At 43.7% G+C, this 22565-nt stretch overlaps 1 protein-coding gene across 1 annotated transcript; it reads left to right on the forward strand.

The window, feature by feature from the left end:
- The first annotated feature begins 782 nt into the window (after positions 1 to 782).
- Positions 783 to 21269, forward strand: LOC121627682 (lysyl oxidase homolog 4-like). Its single transcript, XM_041966712.1, has 15 exons — positions 783 to 842; positions 1738 to 2006; positions 2101 to 2765; positions 3500 to 3705; positions 10747 to 10785; positions 10905 to 11112; positions 12369 to 12549; positions 14037 to 14191; positions 14291 to 14458; positions 15011 to 15173; positions 15257 to 15500; positions 16436 to 16551; positions 16940 to 17076; positions 20064 to 20175; positions 20280 to 21269. Exons 2-15 carry the CDS (start codon positions 1739 to 1741, stop codon positions 20348 to 20350), a joined length of 2733 nt encoding a protein of 910 aa, XP_041822646.1. The 5' UTR covers positions 783 to 842; position 1738; the 3' UTR covers positions 20351 to 21269.
- The last annotated feature ends 1296 nt before the right edge of the window (positions 21270 to 22565 follow it).

Consider the following 22565-nt stretch of genomic DNA (forward strand, 5'->3'; position numbering starts at 1 on the left):
CCTTACATAGTATTTATTTCATGACACCACTAACTGTGGGCATGGGATGGTGCCAGCGCTGTGTGTGTGCGTGTGTGTGTGTGTGTGTGTGTGCATATGATTTTACCATTGTGTGGGATAATGCACGCCCTCTCACTCTTTCAAACATCAGAGGGGAAAGTGATTTTTCCTTTTTTACATTAAGGGTACAATGAGATGTGACTGAGGATTGGGTAAAACTTTAATAGACAGCGCTCCATACTCAAGCAATAAAAGAAGTATGCGTTGACTGGACCGAGTGTGTGACATAAGGAGAGAAAAAAAAGAGGGAGATCCTTATGAAATCATGATGTTTTATAAGTTGAGCTCACGTGTCTCGCGGTATCTGGACCATGTGACCAGCCTGTGAGAAAGAGGCCGATTTGAACTACCTGCTGCAAATAGCAACATGCTGTGTGTGGATAAAACAAGTGTTGACAAGTCTGCATCTGGATGCACAAACTATAACCAAATCAACTAGATTCGACAGCTGGAGGACAAAAAAATAAAAATGAATTATTATGTTTTGAGTGCCTCTCCTCAGTGTCTTCATTGATTCCCATGGTCGCTTTTCATTTTCCACATTTTCTTTGATATGTGATGAAAAGGACAAATGTGACCCCACAAAAAGGAGGAAAAAAAATGTTTAAATGAAGAAAATGGGAGGGATGGATGAAGTGGCAGATCTGAGGGAGTGACAGAAAAAGAAGGAGGGAGGGAAAAGGAGAATAGAGAGACAGCAGGAGCAAACTCACTGCCTTCTTTTCCTCCAGTGCTCGCTCCCCTCTTTCTCCTGGTGACTCCAAGCTGAGATCGACAGATAGGTGAGTTCCACTGCGGCAATTTTCTTTCTTCTCCTTACTTCATCTTTTGTCTCAGTCCATTTTCCCCCCATAATTCATCATTGATTTCATCCCTGCAGCTGCTTGAACTCATCCACACTTATTTCCCCTTTAACAACCTGTGCTCAGCCCTCATTAGTGGGAATAATTGCTTCTTTTTTTTTTTTGCACATATTTTCTTGTATTTTGCATAGACTTATAGAAAACACAATTTGACTGACCCCTGGGTGCATGAATTTACTACAAGCTGCCTCTTTCACCCTCCAGATCTGCTTATCTCTCCAGTTTGTTCCCCTCTGTTGGAAGAGAAGGTTGTAGGGGTGGTCCAAGGATGAATTAATCATTGCTCATTAACCAAAACGTCTCTCACAGGCGCAGACCTTCTGCTTTATTTATGTGTGAGAACATTTTTATGATGGTGTTTATTTGCTTTTGTGTCTGTTGGCTAAATGCATGCAGCTAAGCTTGAGGGTTTGTGGAAAGCCAAAGTTTCCGTTGGCTGGATGCAGAGGCTACTTTTAGCTTTGGTTATTACTCCCTCTGCCCTGACTGGGCTACGTTTTCACAGTGTTTCTCAAGCTGCTGACTGTCCTTTAAATGACTCTGATTATTTAAATAGATAAAAACATCTATCAATCTTTCATTTTACAGTGGAATGTCCCATTAGGGTTAGAAGAGAATTTTCTAATTATATGTTTTGTCAGAGTATGGAATGTGAGTTTCATGACTTTGCGTGATTTCTTGGATTTTTGTGGCAACATGTGCATATATATTTAGGTGCTCCAGCTTTATATGCATCTTCTCTGTTTTCTGTATTGCTCTTTTCCCACACCACATATGTTTCATTCCCATCATCCTGCTTTTTTTCCCCTTCCAGGATGCTGTTCCTCAGCTCCCTGTCCACATTCCTCCTCCTGCTACTCCTCCACCCTCCGCAGCTGTCTGCCCAGGAGGTGCGTGTACGTCTTGCAGGCGTGGGCCGGCGCAATGCAAATGAGGGACGTGTGGAAGTATTCAACAATGGCGCTTGGGGCACGGTGTGTGACGACGAGGTGGATCTTAACCTGGCCAACGTGGTGTGCAGACAGCTGGGCTTCCAACGCGGCTTTACCTGGGCGCACAGTGCCAAGTTTGGCGAAGGCCAAGGTACGTCCAGCCAGTGGCCTTTGGTTTTCAACACCTCACTAGTAACGTTTTTATTTCTTTTATTTTAACAACTTACCTCCTTTCTTGTTGCTAGGTTTGATCTGGTTGGACAATGTGCGCTGCAAGGGTACAGAGCTCTCCATTGCAGACTGTCGCTCCAATGGTTGGGGAATCAATGACTGCACCCATGCTGAGGACCTGGGGGTCATTTGCAGCCCAGAAAGGAGACCTGGCTTCCCACCTGCCGTCTTGGAAGAGGCTCCTCCATCTTCCAGGCAACAGCCGAACCAGCAGAGACACAGACAGCCACCACAGCCTGTGCACCCTCCAGCTCCACCTTCAGCCCCAGCTTCTTCTGCAAGAGGCCACGAGATCGCCCTCCATCGCAACCCAACGTCTTCCCGTCGCAGCATGATCTCGCCACAGGAAAACGGCCACGAGATCCAGATCTTGCGACGGAATCGAGGCAGTTCTAGAGCAGTTTCGCCACAGGTTAGCTCAGCTCTGCCACAAGGGCACTCACTACCTCCACGTCTGGCAAATGGTGGGTCCTACAGGCAGAGACAGGAGACAGCAAGGAACAGTCCACAAGCAGTGAGACCAGAGACAGGGGGACAGGTAGACAGACGGTCCCCGCCTCATTCCCAACTCCAGTCAGAGCAGAGGAGTGACAGGAATCAGCAGCTCAGTGGGAACCATGTTGAGCCGGAGCCTGTTTATCCAGACATGGGAGTGGAGACTGATGCGCACTTCACTCAGGTAATAACACACACACACACACACATAGACACACACAACCTCTAGTACACACCAAAGAAGTAGCCCAATCTAGCTTTATACAGAGTCCCATACATGTCATTTGTGGAGCCACAGGCCAGTGGACATGTATAATTAGAGACAAACCTAAAACCAGACCTTCTCCAGATCCAGTTCTTATGCAGCAGCAGGACTTTAAGTTTAGGACCCAACCACCAGAAGATCTACAGCCCAGACTCTTTAAACGTGCAAGAAACTCAGATGAAAGGAAACTGCAAGACATTTGTCACTTGTGTTTCGCTTTCTTTCCTTTCAACTTGCAGAGTTTACACTTTCTTTACCATTTTGTAATCATCATGACACGTATCCTGACACATTAAACAAACTCTGTTTTCTGCTGGTTTCCTTCCTGCTGCCTGCAGTACATGACGTGGATGATTAGAGAGTGTGATGATTAGAGACATAGCATGTCATCTTACCATGTTATTCTTCTCTCGATTGCGTGCTGTCTGCGGATATATAGTTAAACAAAGTCTTGTTTATTGACTCAAGTTAATCCTGTTTTAGTGTGCATGACAAAAGCTTGGTTCATGTGGGTTGAGGCTGAAGCCTTCAAAAAGTGTGACAAGGATCCATCTCTGTCTTCCGGCAATGAAAAGGTTTCTTTTTTTTTCAAATAAAGCAGTACCGTACTGAATTATTAATCATCTCTAAACATTTTGTTTGTTCATGGACAGGGATCTGTTCACTTGGAGGAGGTTCGTCTACGGCCCGTGCTGTCGGGCAACCATGGCGGTCTGGTGACAGAAGGAGTGCTGGAAGTGAAGCATGCTGGAAGGTGGCGTCATGTGTGTAGCCATGGCTGGGATCTCAGCAGCAGCCGTGTCGCCTGTGGCATGTTAGGATTCCCGGCTGCAGAAGCGTTTGACCAAAATGCTTACAGGTGGGTTTATGAGAGTGGACATTGGTGTGTGTGTGTGTGTGTGTGTGTGTGTGTGTGTGTGTGTGCATGTCTGTGTGTGTTTGTGTGTATGTTGACGTGCATTACTCACGCTGTGGGGATGTAAATCTATTTGCACAGTTACATTGTGGGGACCTGTCTTTCCTACGGTGGACCAAACGCAATTCCCCATCACGTAAATCATAAAATATTTGTGTGAAGACTTAGGTTAGGGTAAAGGTTAGGTTTAGGTTTAGGTTTAGGTTACACTAAGGGTTAGGTTTAGGGTTAGAAAAGTAGAGGTTATGGTTTGGGCAAGTCTCCAAGAAGTGAATAAAAGTCTATGTAATGTCCCCAAGAAGTGAAGGACAGATGACTGTGTGTGTGTGTGTGTGTGTGTGTGTGTGTGTGTGTGGGGGGGGGGGGGGGGGGGGGGGGACTATGCATCCCTTCACGGATTAGGTGGCCCCACGCCTGGATTGCTGTTCCATTCCCCCAACCCCACCCCTAACCCCCCATAGTAGAGGTTAACCACAACTGCTGTCATTAGTACAACCACACTTGGCATGACATGTCCACTGGGGCACTGGCCGAGCCCGGCTGCCCGCCAGGCCTGTCTGCCCCATTGGCTGAGTGGGCCTCAACGCAGACCTTTAAAATAGTCTCAGAGAGTATGTTATTAATGTCACATCCTGACTACAAGATGATGATCATCATTATGGTGTGTGTCTTTACATGAAACCTCCCTTATATGGTTTCTAATCTCATATAATTAAGAAACCCCCGGTGAAAACTGCGTGCAGCAGCATTTTCTTCTTCAGAGTGGTATCTCTGAGAGTCTGAGGACTCACTTCTTACTGAGGCAACTGGATCACTTTGCATGTCTCTATCAATATCATTAGACAATGATTGTTTAACACAAAATCAAATTAATTCACAAAATACAGTCCTAGGTTTTAGACCAGTTTAAACAGATTACACAGCAGCCCTGTGATTAGTTTTATATATATATATATATATGTTTTATAGTTAGCTAAAAGAGCCGGGACCTTGGCTAGCATCAATAGCTCAGTTCTGAAAAGCTGCTCCTGTGGTTTTCTGTTCATATCTCCGCTGCTATAATCAATATTCTTATACAAGCAATAGACCAAAGGACTATGTGTCTGTGAAAGGCTTTGTGTTGCGATAAAACCCACAGATAATTATCACCTGACTTTGTTTTCAGTAAATAAGCTCTGAAAACCTCACTGTAGGCCACCTCCAAACACCAAAGACTAGCTTGACAAAGTTAGCAGCTGCATGACGCTGGTGAACATAGTGAAGCATTAGCTGCTAAACAGCCAGATATTTCCATCAGGAGTCGCTAGAGACCAAACCATATTGGAATATTTGACTGGGACTCATCAGGTGGATAGAAACATGACTCTAAATGAATTACAACATTTGTCGATATCTGCTGGAAGCGCTAAAATGTGCTAGCGCTTTCGCCATATCATGTGAAAAGTGCACAGAAATCTGTTCGTTCAGGTTAAATCAAACTGGGCACGTGTTGCTGTGCTAGACAGTAAAATTTGAACACGTTTCAACAAAGAGAAAATTAGGATTTATTCGTTAGCTAGTTGTCTGTTCATTAACAATTACAGCTTAATGGGAGCTGTAGTTGTCGAATCCCAACAGAGCGGCCATTGTTGGTAGCCTAGTCATAGTTTAGCATATAGACAGAGGACTCATTGAGTTAGCTAGTACAGCGGCCGGGTAGGAAAACGAACAGGACTTCAGCTCTCTGTTTGTTATGTGTTTTCATAACTCTTTTTATTGTCCCTCAGACACAAATCATTTGCTCAACTAATAATGTCAGGTCGCCGTGCTTATTTTGCCTCCATAAATCCAACCCGGCCGTCTAACTTTAGCCATAAATGCCCACTGGAGCACCTACGCAAACCTTCAAAGCCCGTACAAACATACCATCAAAACCTCAATACCTCACTTACACACACGCTAATGCGCCCCTCCCCCCACCCTCATCGCGCCTTGCGTAAACAATGTACAAGATCCACAAGCATGCACAAATAAACACGCAAACGCACACATATACTTGTGCACACGTGAACACAACCCTCAGTGTGTCCATCTGTCTGCCCACAGAGGTCTTTTTATGGCTTGGCCAACAGGACGACTGTACTGACCGCTGGCCTGCCCTGCACCATCTGTCTCTCCATGTCGCCAATAATTACCCCTTGTGTTGTGCTCTGCTCGGCAGCAGGATGCAGACTGCCTCTCCTCAGCTGCCCTGTTCACCACCACAGCCGCAGCCAAGCAATGAATAACTCTCTCTCTCATAGTGTCTTATCTCTTAAGGCTTCTTAAGGCATCTGATGTTCAGATGCAGGGATGTGAGAAACTCTCACCCTGTTTGTCTTCAAGTCCTTTTGGTCAAGCTGTGAGCCCTCTCAAGTCAAAGATGGAGCAAAGATTTGACCAAGAATACGACCAAGCCTGCTCGTCTGTCGTGCCAGCTTTCTAAATCTAATGCTAATGTGGACTACAACGCTGAAAAACAGCTCAGAGTTGTCTGGAGAAACACCGTATTTGTGTGCCAAGAATCCAACCAGCAGCCTGTGTAAAGACTGGACCAGGCCAGGGAATGTTGTTTGTTTTTTGTCAACCTCCACCCTGCTACGTGGGAGACGAACGCAGTAGCCATTTTTGTCCAACAGTAAACAGCTGATGGGTGTATTTTTTATTTTTTATTTTTAACAGAAAGAATAAGGAACAAGGGGTGGATCTTTGGCATCTTGCGCCGCATGGGAGCGCGTATTTCAAAGCAGATAGTTATGTCGGTGTCCTTTTGAAGATGCTTCGTGAGGTTGACGTTGTGTCGTATCCACTTAGCAACAATGGCCATTTTTACCCACGCGAGCAGCATGGCTCTCGGGACGCCGCGACTGTCAGTTGATCCACCACTTTAGTCCCGACCGATTGCCATGAAAGTTTTGTGCGAACGTTCATGATCCACAGAGGAAGCCCACAGTGGTGAATATGGTAAATATTATAACAGTTAAACTTCAGCATTTTAGCATTGTCGTTGTGAGCATGCGAGCATGATGCTGTGCCTAAGTACAGCCTCACAGAGCTGCATAGCGTGGCTGCAAACTCTTGTTTAGGCCTATATTGATCCACACATGATAACAGTCACATAGCTTCTCCCTGCTGCTACCCGCTGTGCTGGCAGTGGCCCATGCCTGCTCTTCTTTGGGGTTTGTGGCCACTATAAGAGCTATAATTACGGCCTGAGAGATCCTCTAATCTAGAATATTCTCTCGACTGAACCTGCTGCACACCCTTCGCTGTGTCAGCACTTCCCTCTCTGGCCATGCGGTTGTTTTTTTGGTGTGACTGGCTTTGTCTCAGCCTGTTAAGTTGCTCAGCGCATTTTTACAGATGTTTAAATACTCCCCCACTTTGCTGTGCTTACAAAAGGCAAGTGCTAAAGCCATTTTCCAGCTCCCTTGTTTCATCACATCTACACTCTCTTTGAGGCTGACACTAACGTCTTCAGCTCAATTACTTTAACCCCCTGCTCCGTCTCCCCTCCTCAGTTACGGCTTTTTTAAAAGACTTGTTATGCCTTTGTGGCAATTATACTAAAACCCACATTTCATGGAAAGTACATCATTATGACCCCTTTGAGTTTTCGTTCCATGGAGGTTGATGGGATTGTCTAGAGGGTGTTGTGGAGTCAGTGTGGCAACCTGCTGTCTCCTGAGTGAGCCAACTGTTCCAGTCAGGCAGCGCTGCATTCATGCAGCATAATAACAGGTTATCTCTGCTTTCCTGACAGTCAGCTCCTCTCTCCAGTGTGGCTTATGGCATTGTGTGGTCAGAGTTGCATAAAAAAACCTGGCATTGAGCTGAAGCTCCTGAGAAGTAAGACGGTCCTTGTCTGGTTAAAGAATTCAGCAGCGCTGCAGTCACAACCTGTAAGCAACGCTTGACGCCTCATGCTGTGGTCCCCTTCCCTTCCTTTAAATCTCCTCATAAGACGGCCTGAACTCAGCTCCGACCTGACGAAGAGCAGCATCCACTGTTATCTGACTCTCAGCAGGTCAACTCAAACGCGGCAGTGACAGCTAATAGAACATGCTTTTCCTTTTCCTGTGAAGTTAGGAGATGCTCATAAAAGTTGCACAGAGGCTTCAGTCTCACATCACTCGTGCCTTGTTTCCCAGCATGCACTCATAACGTTTGGTAACAATGCTGGGGTTTTAAAGAGCTTTGTTTTTACAGAGGCAAGGCAGGGAAAGTTGATATGTACGTGCATATTTCCATGTCTGGTGTGTGTGAACCAACATGATACTGCTCGACCACACAGCAGACGCTGCCAAGCACAGCAGGCAATTATATGGGTAGTGCTCACCCCCCCCCCCCCCCCTCCTCCACCCCCTCCACCTCCTCCAAGCCATGAACTAACACCCCCTCAGAGTCTGTCTCTCTCATTTTCATTTACCACCAAGTTATGAAACTTTTTGAACTGTGCAAACATGCACAGATAGGCTCCTCCCCCACACACACACTCACATAAACACATATACAAGTCACAAGCAAATACAATCATATATAACTCACACACACATACTTTACATATATTGATTTGCAGTCGCATTAAGGATCTGTCACACCTCATCAACATAAGAGAAATATTGTATGTGTCTTGTTCCCTTGCAGCGGCGATATCTCCAGTTTTAGAGACGTTCATGCTTCATGCAGGAAAAGGGGAGAGCAATAGAAGGAAGGAAGGCAAGGAAGAAAGATGGAATAACAAAGAAAACAGCGAGAGAGCAATGAAAAGATGCAAAAGTAGGGGAAGCAAATGAGAAAAGAAGGAATGATGGATGAAGAGAAGGGTCTATGTATGAATGACAGCAGGAAAAAGAGAAAGAACAGAGGGAAGGTAGGAAAGAAGGAAGGAAAGATTTGAATGCAGATGGAAATTAAGTAAAAAACAGACATATAATGAGAGAAACTAATTGCTATATTTTAATATGTAAAATTTAGTAGCAACCACATAATGGCTAGCAACTCCAGCCAGAGTAAAAAGTATATTGTTTTCATCTAAAATATAGCACAAGCAACTGAAAATTGAACTTAAAGCTGCACTAATCAATATTTTTATATTAATATATAAACAAATGATATTCTACATTAATAGCAGTAGCTCATAGCTGCAGACCCATAGAGATTGTTACTCAAATCCACAGGTTCGCCCTCATCAGCCTTATTTTCAGCAGCAGCATAGTAGCTTTCAGCCGAAAAGCTCCTACAAATCCACAGTGTGCTACCAGCTGAGCGCCAAACAGCGGGCGGATACAGTTAGTCACTAGCTGGTGACCATAGTGGAGCATTTAGCAGCTAAAAAGCCAAATATTTCCCTTCTTGGTTGGTGGAGACCAAAAACAGAGCTAAAATGCTTAAGTGTTAACACTGGACTCACATCCATCAGGTGGATAGAAACAACGACTCCAGATGAATGATGATGTTGCTTCATGTATTCTAAGTGTGCAAACAAGGAACTGTTTTCTAACTGGCCGTATCAACTTAAAAGGTCATGTTGTCAGTGGCGTGCTGACAACTTGTTTGTGGCCAAGAAAATCAGTTTTTGCAGGTTTGAGATATTTCCAGTGCAGCTACAACGCAGACAGTCAGGATTTAGTGGTTCTCAGCGAAGCGTGCTCATTGTGGAGGAGGAAAAGAATGAAAATGTATCTACCAGAGGAAACCATTTGTCTGGACCAGACTGGTTGTCTAAATGGCATTTCTCCACTGCTGGACTGCAGCAAACATCACAGAATAATGATATGTAGCAGTGTAAGTTTATCTGCGGATGGAAAGTTCCATTATTGTGAAAGAAATCATATATACACAGTTCGCTCTTCACTGTCTTGTAAGTTATTTGTTGTGCACGTGTTCCATACAGTTGTCTGTCTGGTTCAGGGCTTCTATTGTGGGTTTCCTTATAGGCCCTTCCAGCCTCAAACACATCTCTCATCTATTTCTCAACCGCTGGAATACCAGGATACTGGGGTTCTCCTGGAGAGGAAACATCTCCTGTTTTAGTTTGCCAAATATTTAATTGCATCGTGAATCTGGCTGTTCAGTAAACTCTCCTCCTGTCTATACTCGGTGTTCTGACTCATTTAATTCAGGCACACTCATGAAGGGCGTCAGTCACGCTGCACCTGTCTGTGGTCACACTGGCCGATGCAAGTGGTCAGCTCTAATGTGTGTGTGTGCGAGTGAGTGTCGCAGAGGGACACTTCCCAGACTCTGCCTGGTGTGTGAATCATTCTTTTTATTGAATTCTCCCTTTTTTTTAGGCTTTAGCATGGTGTGTGCATGTGTGTGTGTGTGTGTGTGTGTGTGTGTGTGTGTAAAGGCGAAGAGGGCTCAGTTTGTCTATGGACACTGTTTCCCTTTAGGATTTGACTTTAGTTTAAAGTAATACCCATGAAACTAGACACAGTTTAGAAAACCCTGTTGCATTTGGCAGTCATCAATAAGGCTTCCTGCAAGGATTAATGCATAGTGGCTAATTCATATTTTTAGTTCTTTTCCACATGGATGCCCCAAACCAGACATTCACTGTAGACATATAGACAAACACTGAAACAGAAATACCCATGAATAGATCTAAAAAAAAAAAAAAAGAAAAGTCATGACAAGAAAATAGTGGTTTGAAAGGAAAGAAAGGAAGAAAGAGGGAATTATGTGATCCGTTATTGTAAATCTTCCTCTCATCTCTTACACGAGGGCTATGTTTATCCAAAGAACACACGCCCTTTCCAGCATGTTGTGTCTCCTTCATAGCGTTCAATTCGTTTATTCAAGGGTTGATAGACAGAGTAGGGATGTCACGGAGGAGAGGAAAGAATGATTGAGGAGGGAGGAGCACAGGAGCAGACTGTGGGGGTGTACAGGACGGCTGGTTGTTTAGTCTGCTGGATGTAAAGATGCACAGTCAATAGTGTGATGTCCTCTTTCTTTCAGGAAACTGTGGGACTCCAAGTTAGCTGATCCATCCTCCAGGTAAAATCAACATCTGCTCCTTGAAGGACTAACTTGTGCATCAAAGATCATGAGTAAGGTGACAATTTCACAAATATCTCTCTGCTATCTCTTCCTCTTTTGCCTCTAACCCCACCCAGGCTGAGGACACAGATAAGTAAGAAGGCCTACTGGGTGGAGAAGGTGCAGTGTCAGGGTTTAGAGGTCTCTCTGGCGCAGTGTCAGGCTCAGCTGTCAATCCCCAGGAGAGATGTACCATGCAGCGGTGGCATGCACGCTGTGGTTCGATGCGTCCCCGGATCCCAGTTCACGCGCAACGGCAGAGCACCAGCACCACCTGCTGTGCCGGTGAGTGTGGAGGAGGAGGTCGAAAAATACTGATTGTGTGAAAATGAAAGAAATAGCTTGATGTTTTAGGAAATAGTCTTATTTGTTTTCCTGCAGAGAGTTAGAAGAGACGATCGACACCACACTCAAATCTGTGTGTAAGATAAATAGCTGATGCTACAGCAAGCAGGCAATTATCTTAGTATAAAGATCAAGTCCAGTCAAGTCAAGTCAGATTTCTTTACATGGCCCAGAATCATAGATCACAATTTGCCCCAGGGAAGTTTAAAAACTGCATGGCTTACACCCTCTGATCTTAGACCCTCGACTCCATAGGGGCGAAAATAAATGGGCGAGATGTGCTGCATTATTTCTCTGAGGAAGAAATAGTTAAAGCTGGTAATACCAACAGAAACACAGCTCATCTTTTTTACATGTCTGTTTGTGTCTAAATTAAACAAATTACATAGCATGTGCAATTTCTAAAATTTAGACGTGCTAGAAGGTGGGGGGGGGGTGTTTTTGTTTTGTTGCTAGATAGGCTAGCTGTTTAACCCTGCTTCTTTTCTATTTGCTATGCTAAGATAAGCTAAGAAGATCTTTTCATCTAACTCTGGACAAGAAAGCAAATAAGCGTATGTCAAAACGATTCCTGTCAGCTAGATGAATGACAACATGTTATCCTGATAACAAGGAAAGGTTGGCTTGTGAAGTCTATGTATCAAACACTTGCAGTAAAATAAGTGAAAATGCTAACGTGCATTTCAAGAAATGTTACAAAAGGGAAAGCTAGCTGTTTCCCCCGTTTCCAGTGTTTGTGCTAAGCTAAGCTAAGCTAACCATCTCCTGGCTGGCTGTTTCAATCTTCTCAACTAACTCTCAGCAAAGGAGAAATTCCCATAAAGTTAAACTATTGAAATCTTTAAAATAGTTTTTGCTATAGTTTTTTCATGCAGTTTGTTGCACAATGTTGAGAAAATAATTTTTTTGTCTTCGGTTTGACTTATGGAACAGACCAAGGAAAAAATAATAGTTCACCACTATGAGTGTACAAGAAATGTCCTCTGGTGCAGGTGTTAGCACCTGTGGGGTTTTAGAAAAGAAAAATCAAATTAAGACTAAAACGACGTCTCTGCACTGGCTTCTTGTAACATTTAGAGTTGATATTAAGGTCCTCCTTCTTGTATATTAGCTCAGCTGTTTAATCTGAAAATGCAGCTATAAGCATCCACATCCAGACGTGCTTTAAAGGTGTGACTCTCCCTTTCTCCTTCCAGCCGGTCGTACGTCTGAAGGCGGGGCCCCGGCTCGGCGAGGGCCGTGTTGAGGTGCTCAGGGAGGGCAAGTGGGGCACCGTGTGTGACCACTTGTGGGACATCAACGCAGCAACCGTGGTCTGCAGAGAACTGGGCTTTGGCACGGCCAAAGAGGCCATCACCAAGGCTCAGCTGGGACAGGGTAAGACAGGACACATAAACACAGCGTAAACAAGTCAAACTGCACTTTGAAATCTTCTTCGTGCTGCTTTCCAGTGATTGTATTTACGCAGCGTTACTCACCGTGAAGTGAGGTCATGTTTAAACAAAACTACAACTGGGTTTTTATTCGTCCTCTTGTCCTAGCAAACATCTTCTTTCATTCATTCATAATGAGCACAAAAAAGACCCCTGGCTGATGTGATAAGACATTATGTATTGAATGTTCCAGACTTTGTGTCAGAGTTCACTGTGCACTCCGAGCATGATCAGTTTAGCTCAGATCCTTTAGACTAAACACTTCTCAGCGAAACGCAGCACTCCAAGAACCATGGGCCCGAGCACACAAATAAACCCAAGAAAATGTTTACAGCCTGACGTCTACTTCTATCGCAGAAGCTGATTGTTGAGGAACTCTACCCATGACCAATCACACGAGTGTAAACTATGCTCGGCGGTTCCAGCGACAAAACAATGGCATGTGCTGTTGTCAAAATAAACCCGTTGTATGTGAAAAGTCAGCGCAGCTTTGAAACCAGGATGTCAGGCAATCAGCACTGAGCAGGGCCAAACGTTCAGAAAGATTGTGATTACTTTGGCGCTGCTTTTGTTGTGGGCATGAAAAAAATAGCCACTGAATCGTCTAGCAGTAGCAGAGTTAAACATTTTTCAGGGACAAAGACCCCACTTTCACACACTCTGTTTTTTTTTCCTGCCGTACCTCTGCAGTGACTCTGTAATCACGTTAATTTCCTCCCATTATCTTTCTGCCCAAATGAGCACATAGCATGTCCTATAATGGTGGGTGCATTTCCTTCATTCTACTTTACTTAATGATGTAATTCATGGAAACCACTGCAGTGATACTTTTAGGGCTCTATTAAAGTAGGTGCTATTCTGCTGTTGGGCCTGAATAATGAACATGGTTAAATGGCAAAATGGAGCATTGTGGCTTTTAATGCCACAGGCCAGTTTAGCAGAGTCGTGTGAATATATAGCATAGAGGGGCTGAATCTGTGTTTTGCAGGAGTAAATGTGAAGGCTCATGGGTAGTGCAGCTAGACCTGATGACATCATTAGCTATTTAAAGCCAAATTACAGGGTTTTTTAAGGCTTTAGCCTGCGTCTCACACACCTACGCAAACATAGATGTGTTCAAAGATTTTCCTTCATTTTGCAATTTTTGGTATCTATTTTTGTTTATAAAGTGTGGCCCTGGTGTTCAGTGTACAGCCATTTAGACTGAAAGCTCTTCTGGCTAAGCTCAGTTTCAGAGCCACATCAGAGGCCCCGAACATGTCTGGGCCCTTAATCCCACTCTGTGGACATCTGTGGCCCAAGAGCCATCAGGTTTTTGACTCTTTCATGTACCGTGTGTGTGTGTGTGTAGCCTGTCTTTTTGCATGTGGCTTATGGTTGGTAAAACACATGTGAACCACTCAGCTGAAGCTCCATGCCCTTCCTCTGTAGGTACTGGTCCCATCCACATGAACAGCGTGCAGTGTACAGGCAGGGAGAAGTCGATCACAGAGTGTCACCACAGACCGGTGCCGCTTTACTCCTGCAAACACAGCCAGGATGTGGCGGTCCGCTGCAACGTCCCCAAAACTGGCATGCAGGCCACGGTGAGAATCACCAGAAAACATGCACACATATCCACAGACGGGCAATTAGCAGTTTCTCCGGACTGACAAGGAAACACATTCTCCTCCCTGGACCTTCAGGTGCGTCTGGCAGGAGGCAGAGAGCCATCAGAGGGCCGTGTGGAGGTGCTAATGGATGTTGGGGGTGTGAGGCGTTGGGGATCCGTCTGCAGTGAGAACTGGGGCATCAACGAGGCCATGGTGGTCTGCCGACAGCTGGGCTTGGGCTTCGCCTCAAGAGCTCATCAGGTAAGCAGCAGAATAAGGTCTGTTCCTTTTTTCTGCAAGTTTCTGCTTCATCCTCTCAGTCTCTAGGCTTTTGTTCTGTGTGCGCCTATATTTTCTCCCCTCTCACTCGCTCCCTCTCCATCCTGCTGTTTGTGTGTCTGTGCTGTGTTATTACCGAGGCCTGAGGTAATTACAGGCTTCTCAAACGTCCACTTCCAGCACACCGAAAATAAAAGAGGGAAAGTGAGGCGAAGAGAGATCGGAAGAAATTCACAGAGCAAACAAACTGAAAATAGAACTGTGCATGGAAAGGGCAGTGTGAGTGTGTTCTGAGGGGGGCTTCTGGGAACATTTAACAGGCAGTTTCAAAATTGTGAAAAAGAGTGGAAAATGTGATAATGTGTACTGATAGTTCCTATAAAAAAATTGGGTTTCTTTGTTTATAGCAGAGGCTGCTACTTGCCTTCAGCTGAGACATTTTTCGCATGTCCTCTCGTCGTTTTTCGACAGCTGCACAAATTAGCTCAAATGATTTGGTGTGTGAATTTCTTCTCTTCCTGTGCCTCTCTGCAGGAGACCTGGTACTGGCCTGGTTCCTCAGATGCTGCTGAGGTGGCTCTGAGTGGAACTCACTGCATCGGCACTGAGATGTCCATCCAGCATTGTCGCAGAAACACAAACGTCTACTGTCCCAGAGGCGGAGATGGTAGAGCTGCAGGAGTCACGTGTGTAGAAAGTGAGTCCAAAACCAGAAACATTGAGCACAATCGTATATTTCGCGGAGTGAGAGTGAAATTGACTGAGTCCTGACCCCTGTAGCTGCTCCTGACCTCGTCCTGGATGCCCAGCTCGTCCAAGAGACGGCCTACCTGGAGGACCGACCTCTCCACCTGCTCACCTGTGCTAACGAGGAGAACTGCCTGTCCTCCTCTGCCGCCAGGATGAACTGGCCCTACGGACACCGCCGCCTGCTGCGCTTCTCCTCCCGTATCATGAACTTGGGCCGCGCCGACTTCCGCCCCCGAGCCACCAGAGAGAGCTGGACGTGGCACCAGTGTCACAGGTAATACTGGGAGGAGGCAGGCCCCATGACGGTGTTTGCTCCAAGCGGCTGCGTCACTCAGAGGATGCTTTCGGGTTTTATTTTGCAACAGCAGCTGCCCACTTTACGCCTTCAGTCAGATAGGGAGTAACTATGTGGTGTGTGTTGGAACAGAAGAGCTGTTATGCAGCTCCTCCTCCATGGCACAGGACGAGGCATCATTATGAGCTGGCACGAGAAAAGGAAGCATTATAGAAAGCTGCTCAAGAGGTCAAAAAATTCAGTGTCTGCAGGCAAAGATGAATGGGAATTTAAGATTTGGGCGAGTGCAATATGATCACTGGGTGCAGCACAGTGTAGTGATATTTTTGAAGTGTGGACTATAAATAACCAAACACATACAAAAGTCTGTTATTTAACGCAATAAACACAATCTTTTTTTCCTCCAAAATGATGTTTACAATAAACATCTTCTCACTGGTCGCCCAGTTGTTACAGTCAGAGCCCTGACTGCGCTCGGAGCAGCCTGGCTTCTTATCTCGGCGGTTGTGGTTCTGTGTCCCAAAACGGGAGGCACAGCTCGGTGTCTCTCCCGGCCGCAGCTCAATCACCGCCTCCCCAAGCAGCAAACACATGGTTTGACCTTCAGCGTTTGGTAGAGTCTGTTCTGGGAATGGTTCCGTAATGAGAGAAAGAGTGACACCAAACTGATATCTATCCGCCCACTTGTGTTTTTACAGATGTTGTCCATGTCTGTTTGACGCCTTCGCAATAAAGTAGCCAGATTTATGGCTGCTATATTTCAAATAAACCTTTTTTTTTCGCAGGATGATGTAGGTGAGAATTTGTAAACAACAAAAACAGCAGATTTAACTGAAACCTTCAGTTTGTTTGATAATTTTACTTCCTTCATGCCTTGACTTCAACCTTTCCATCCAATCTGACCCGATCCTCAGGCACTACCACAGCATTGAGGTGTTCACCCACTATGATCTGCTGACCCTCAATGGGTCCAAGGTGGCTGAGGGTCACAAAGCCAGCTTCTGCCTGGAGGACACCTACTGCCCTGACGGTAAGGCAAATGACGGATTAATGCTACATGAGTCGGCTTTTTGAGGGAAATCTGGAGAGGAGGGCAGATTCGTGACAAACAACGGAATCAAGAATACATAAAAGTGCAAAGCTGAAATCCCATAATGAGCATTCAAAGTCAGTGGCAGGCTGTAAGATCAGAGGCCAAGCCTAAATTGATCTTGGCTTCACAAAACCCAGACAGCTTTATGCAGCTTAGATCCTTTCTGTTCACTTGAAAGTTCCCAAAAAAAGATCTGGTTTTTAAATCATTTTGTTATAATTTCAGGCTGTCGGTCCACAGCGACTGACAGTCGAGAAAATTTACACAACATAGCCTTCTCTTTTTATCTCTCTCGCCATATGTTCCCGACTGTTTTTTCTACCAGGTATCCATAAGCGGTACGCTTGCTATAACATGGGACAGCAGGGTATTTCAGTTGGCTGCTGGGACACCTACCGCCACGATATCGACTGCCAGTGGATCGACATCACAGACATACGACCCGGTGAATACATCTTCCAGGTAAGGACGCTTTCTAACAAAAGAAAAATCGTATAAAATTAAATGCCTCCTGATTCTACTATAGAGTCTGCTCAGCTGTCTGTAGAGTTAATTGCGAAATTGTTAGTCCAATAAAAATGCAGAGAAAAAAAAATCCACCTTTCAATCTTCATGGTGAAATGGCATCATCTGAGTCGTTTAGACAACCTCTTGGATCAGGCCTGAAAGTGGAAAAAAAAAGAAAAAGAGCAAACACAGGGGTTGGTGTTTCAACATCTGAAGGCACACATGAGATAAAAGATGCGATAAAAGACTGTAATTTCAGTAAATGGGTCTTGGCTGTTTCAGGTGTACAGCATGTATGTAGTTTTAAGGGTGTGTGCCTATTTAAGGAAAGTGAATTTAGTCTGGATTTATATAGAAAGTAGACCTGCTATTAGTCCGCCCTCTCTGAAAGTACAGGCTAATTGGCAGTGGAGCAGCTCTGTCAGCACTTTACATTTGTACAGACCGAGTTTTATGTTTAAAAGCTGAGTTTGTTGGTTTGACATCAAGTGTCTCATCTGTTTCTAGACATTCAATCGGCTGTGGGGACCTACTCATCTATCCTCTGTGTCATTTGTTCTATTTTTTCCCGACAGCTTAGTGGCAACAAGCTGTGATGATGTTTACAGTGTATAATTATTTTTTGAGTGTTTACATAAAATCAAGATGTTTAAGGTTGTCTTGCATGCGTGCGTACACGCAGGTGTGGTCCGTCAGTGCTCTGTGAGCCTGGACGCATGTCACAAGCCACGTCTTAAGAGATAAACCCACATACATGTCATAAAGCAGAGATCCACTGTTGCCACGACAACGTGACCCAGCAGCACTTTGTGGTCCCGATTGTGGTTGAACAGTAGTTGAGCTGCTCATAAATTTGTGTAAGAAGTGAGAGATGGAGGGAGGGCGTAGATGCTCGCTTGCCTTTCATGCAGCTGGGTGTTTCTTTGAGTCTTTACCAAGAATCGCAGGGTGGCAGCCAATTTTAGGACCATACATTTACATCAATGAGTCATGTCCACCTCAGCTTGATTACTCGTGATTGCTCCGCCATTTAAAAATCAGATGCACAACCTCGCAGTCTTTTACATGACAGTGACGACCTTTCATTGTTCTGTAAAACAGGCTGTGGGCCCTTTGTTTCACATTATTACAAGGGATTTTAAAAAGACATCAGCTGCCACCGAGTTAATATGGTGTTTTACACCGGGACTATAAAGTATGTGTTGAAATCATTGGCTGCACTCAACATGCAATATTAAAAAATATATGAAGTTCTTGACACCAGATTGGGCTGAAAATGTAATGAAAAAGAATTTATTATTATGAATATTTTACATCTTGAACCTTTGGCTGTAAATATAATTGGAACCACAAAATTTATACTGTACATAAAAAAATGAAACTGGGCTGCTTTGTTGAATATGTGGTCAGGTTATCTGTTTGATGTGTGCATCAGGAAAATTCATTTGTGTGCTTTTCTTATATATGGTGCAGGCAGGCAGACAGGGTGGAAAACAACAAACCATGGCAACCAACCGTGGCTACAGTCTAATGATAGGCTGCAACTTAAGTCCAAACCCAAAACTGTCATCTGCATCTCTGGCCCTCTTTTCTCCTGCATGGAGATAACAGTGGAAAGTGATGTCATGCGTAGCTTCAACCCCCAATTTATACATTATGATCCGTATAGAAAAGGAGAGGACAATAATCCTGTGGCTTCTCAGTTGGCCCGGCGGTAAACCAGTTGTTTCCCAACTGTCTGAAGTGAAGTGTTACTTTCTCATTTGTTCCCTTACTTTATTAAAGTACACGTCTTGCAGAGCTCCTAGTCTAGACTTAAACAGAAACCTTGTCAACTTACCGATGAAGACTCATAGTAAACCCCTGTAGAGGTGCCTGCAGGCTGATTTTTGATTCTATTGACAGTCTTTATGCTAAGCTAAGCAAACCATCTCCTGGCTCTTAGTATTTGACATTCAGACAAAAGATATATTTACACATAGTCAGGTCTGGAACACAGCCACGTCGTATTAAATCTTTCAACCTGGAATTAACAAATTTCCAAAGAAGTGCAACATTGGGCACTCCCAAAACATCTGGAAGAATATTCTCGCATATTACCACAACAATGGTCAGAGGTCAAACCGATTTTATAGCGTTCGTATGGTGTAAAATTAGTTCTGTGTTTAACCTTGTGGTTATAACCACAATTGATGAGCTACAGTTGATGAGCCATATATTTCAATGTCATATTTATGGTGCACCACATTCCTTCAAACTCCAAATGACTTATGAGGGAAACAACGGCAAGCTGAGCTGTTATGATAGATATTCAACCCTGCTAAGATACCTATTGATAATCAGAGATGGTGGGAAGAAGCTTTATTCCTGAGTAGGTAGAGACAGTTCAGGTGGAAGGTGGATTTGGCTGCAGTGTTGAGGGGCAATTGTTTAGATGTCAAACAATTAATTTTATATCCAGAGATGTCTTTAAATGCTTAAAAGGGATAAGTATATGGTTAAAGGAAATTTTTACTTTTGACAAATATAACAAAATATCGTCTGCGTACAGGGAAATAAAATACACATGCTGATCCATTATAGCAGGAAGGACTAGATGGGATGCTATAACTGCTTCTGCCAGTGGTTCAATTGCCAGGAACAAGAGCTGTGGAGATGGGGGTAGACTTGTCTGCACAAGCCTTGCAATAGAGATGGGGAGGATAGTACATCTGTCAATACATGGGCACTTTTCCACATGGAAAAGGAACAGCAGTAGAATCACGATACATTTGCATCATACTTAAAGTATATTTAGCAGTCATTGCATTTGTTGTCATCCTTCAATAAATCCTGTCTGATCATTTAGGGACTATGTGCAACTGTGATGAGGACTTGACTAATGTGACTTCAGTTGACTTGAATTCTGCAGCATCTCATGTCAAGCCCCTTCTCTTTTACAGGTGGAGGTCAACCCTTCTTTGGACATGGCTGAATCTGATTTCCAGAACAATGTGATGCGCTGTCGGTGCAAGTACGATGGAGCACGAGTTTACATGTTTGGATGCCATGCAGGTACAGTGTGAAGTTTTTTCAGTGCACACACACCCTGTCAGTTTCTAAATCTACCATATTTGTTGCAACGTATTCCACTTCTCTTCTTTGTCTGCTTCCATCAGGTGATGCTTACAGCGCAGAGGTGGAGGACTTGTTTGACCACCAACGTCAGATCTCCAACAACTTCCTGTGAATTAAGGAACACATAGATTTAACGACAGAACAACTGTACAACTCCTCATCACACCTCAACATGTCAGGGGAAGGAGGTTGAATGACAATGACAGTAAATAGAAAGATGGGGGTCAGAGGGAGGAGGGTGGGAAACTGGGATGGTATGGGAGGGACCTCATGCAAATATGATTAATTAGGATCCCGTAACTGTCTGTCAGTGACTGTTCCTGATAGAAAGTCAAAGAGATTTAAGGACAAATGTAGACAGAGAAGACAAAAAGCAGAAAAAGACCAAAGGAGGCCATCTCAAGAATCATGTCCCCATGATAAAACATAGAGTAGGTAACAATTTTAAAAATGTGTCTTGAATTCTGTAACAAATTTCATTGCCTAGATCAAAACATAACCGCAGTTGTAAAGTAATGACATGAAGGCACATGAGAACAACAATCCTTTACTGTGTACTACAGTACATCACCAGGCTGTCGTCCGTATAATATCAACCCAGGAAACAGACTGTCTACAAAAGGCTGTACATGCTTCCTGTGCTTTCACTGTTCACATTACGATTGCAGTATTTCCTGTTACAACTGTGTGGTTTTTGTCCTTGAATGAGATTTTTTTTTTTCATGGTGCTATTTCGCTTTTTTTGGAATAAATATTGTAATGTATTGCAAATGTATTGTCATGTACAGTTTTATATTACCTCTCTGAAATATTGTTCTTTAGGTCTCTAATTTATGCAGAATTTTAATGTACTTTTGAATTGAAACTTGTGCCTGTGTGGCTGTGTTTTGTATTGTTAATTTTATTATGAGAAATATTTTCACGTGTTTGTTCTTCACCTGTTGAGCATCGGTAACATCAGATGAGATCTGGCTGTATCACAGTACTGCGCTTTTAACAGTACTTGGTAATGGTAGTTAAAGAATAAACGTCAGACTGACAAACTGTCTGGTTATTTGAGGCATGGTTATTTGACAGCAGATTTTTCTATTGTAGGCCAAAGATAAAGATTAATGTTGCAGTCTCTGCAGAAGATTTGGGGAATGTGCAAACTTGTTAAACGAGATTCCCGCATTTAACTGACTGTATAGTTGATAAGATAATAATAAGATGAGACTGTTTTTCATCTACTGTCATTTATCTTATTACATAAGAATAAAAACAAAATGACAAATTAGCTCATAACAGCAATTCAAGCAGTTGACAGTGTAAAATGCAAGTCTGAGAGTCTGAGATTCTGATCCCAGAAGCATGTAGACTCCATTGCTTCCCTCAGCCGATTTAAAAAAGATCTGAAAAGATTACACACCAACTGGGTTTCCCATCTTTTCCCAGGGAGCCTGAGCTAACCCATGTTTTATGGTTGTTTCCAACCTCATTCCCACTGATGAACACATACAAACACTGGAAACTCTCACAGCTGCCCATTGTCACATTACATAGGATATACTTTAAATTTGTGACTGACTCTGGCCTTATTTTTTCCCTTTTATGAGTTGGGGTAGAATATAATCTTCACGTTCTGCAAGTAAAATGACAAATTAAAATCAAACAAGGTACAAAGTACAGGAAGAAAGTGATCGAAACTTGTTTGGTGACACTGGCGGCTGGCTCTTACTGGCTACTGTTGGTCAGTACCTGCACCTGCTATAAATCATTTTTATTGTCAAACATGTCAATCCGTTTGTCCCACGACTGAAGCAAAACTGTTTCACTGTTTCTTAGCAGCAGCCGCTGCAGCTACAAGTGACCGAAATGGAATCGTGCTAAGTTAGTGTTGGCTAAAATGCTATGCCATTACAACAACAGCACAAATGAGTCAAAAGAGTCATAGAGTCAGCAAACCATGTCCATAATACAGCAATGTTTACCTAAAGTTCTAACATTAGCCGCCATAACTTAGCGGTCATACCAGACCAAGTAAAGCAAGTGAGGCAACGGTTTAATTGCTTATAAATTCAACTTTTCATTTGTTAGACATCTCTCAAAACTTACATGGTTTTGCTGAAAGTGGGAATTATCATCTTAAAAACACATTGACTGCAGATGGGAAAAAAGACAGTAGCCAAATCTGGTACATGTTCTTTTGTTTTTTTTGTAATAATTCATAATAATAATAATAAGAAGAAAAGGAATGCCAAGACACTACTGATTGCTCATGTCGTGGTCCATCAGTTTTAGTGTTTCACAGAAAAGCTCTGAATTTAAGAACAGAGGAGAGTGATGTA

Source organism: Chelmon rostratus, chromosome 3 (genome assembly GCF_017976325.1).
Source record: "Chelmon rostratus isolate fCheRos1 chromosome 3, fCheRos1.pri, whole genome shotgun sequence".
NCBI classification, from domain to species: domain Eukaryota; kingdom Metazoa; phylum Chordata; class Actinopteri; order Chaetodontiformes; family Chaetodontidae; genus Chelmon; species Chelmon rostratus.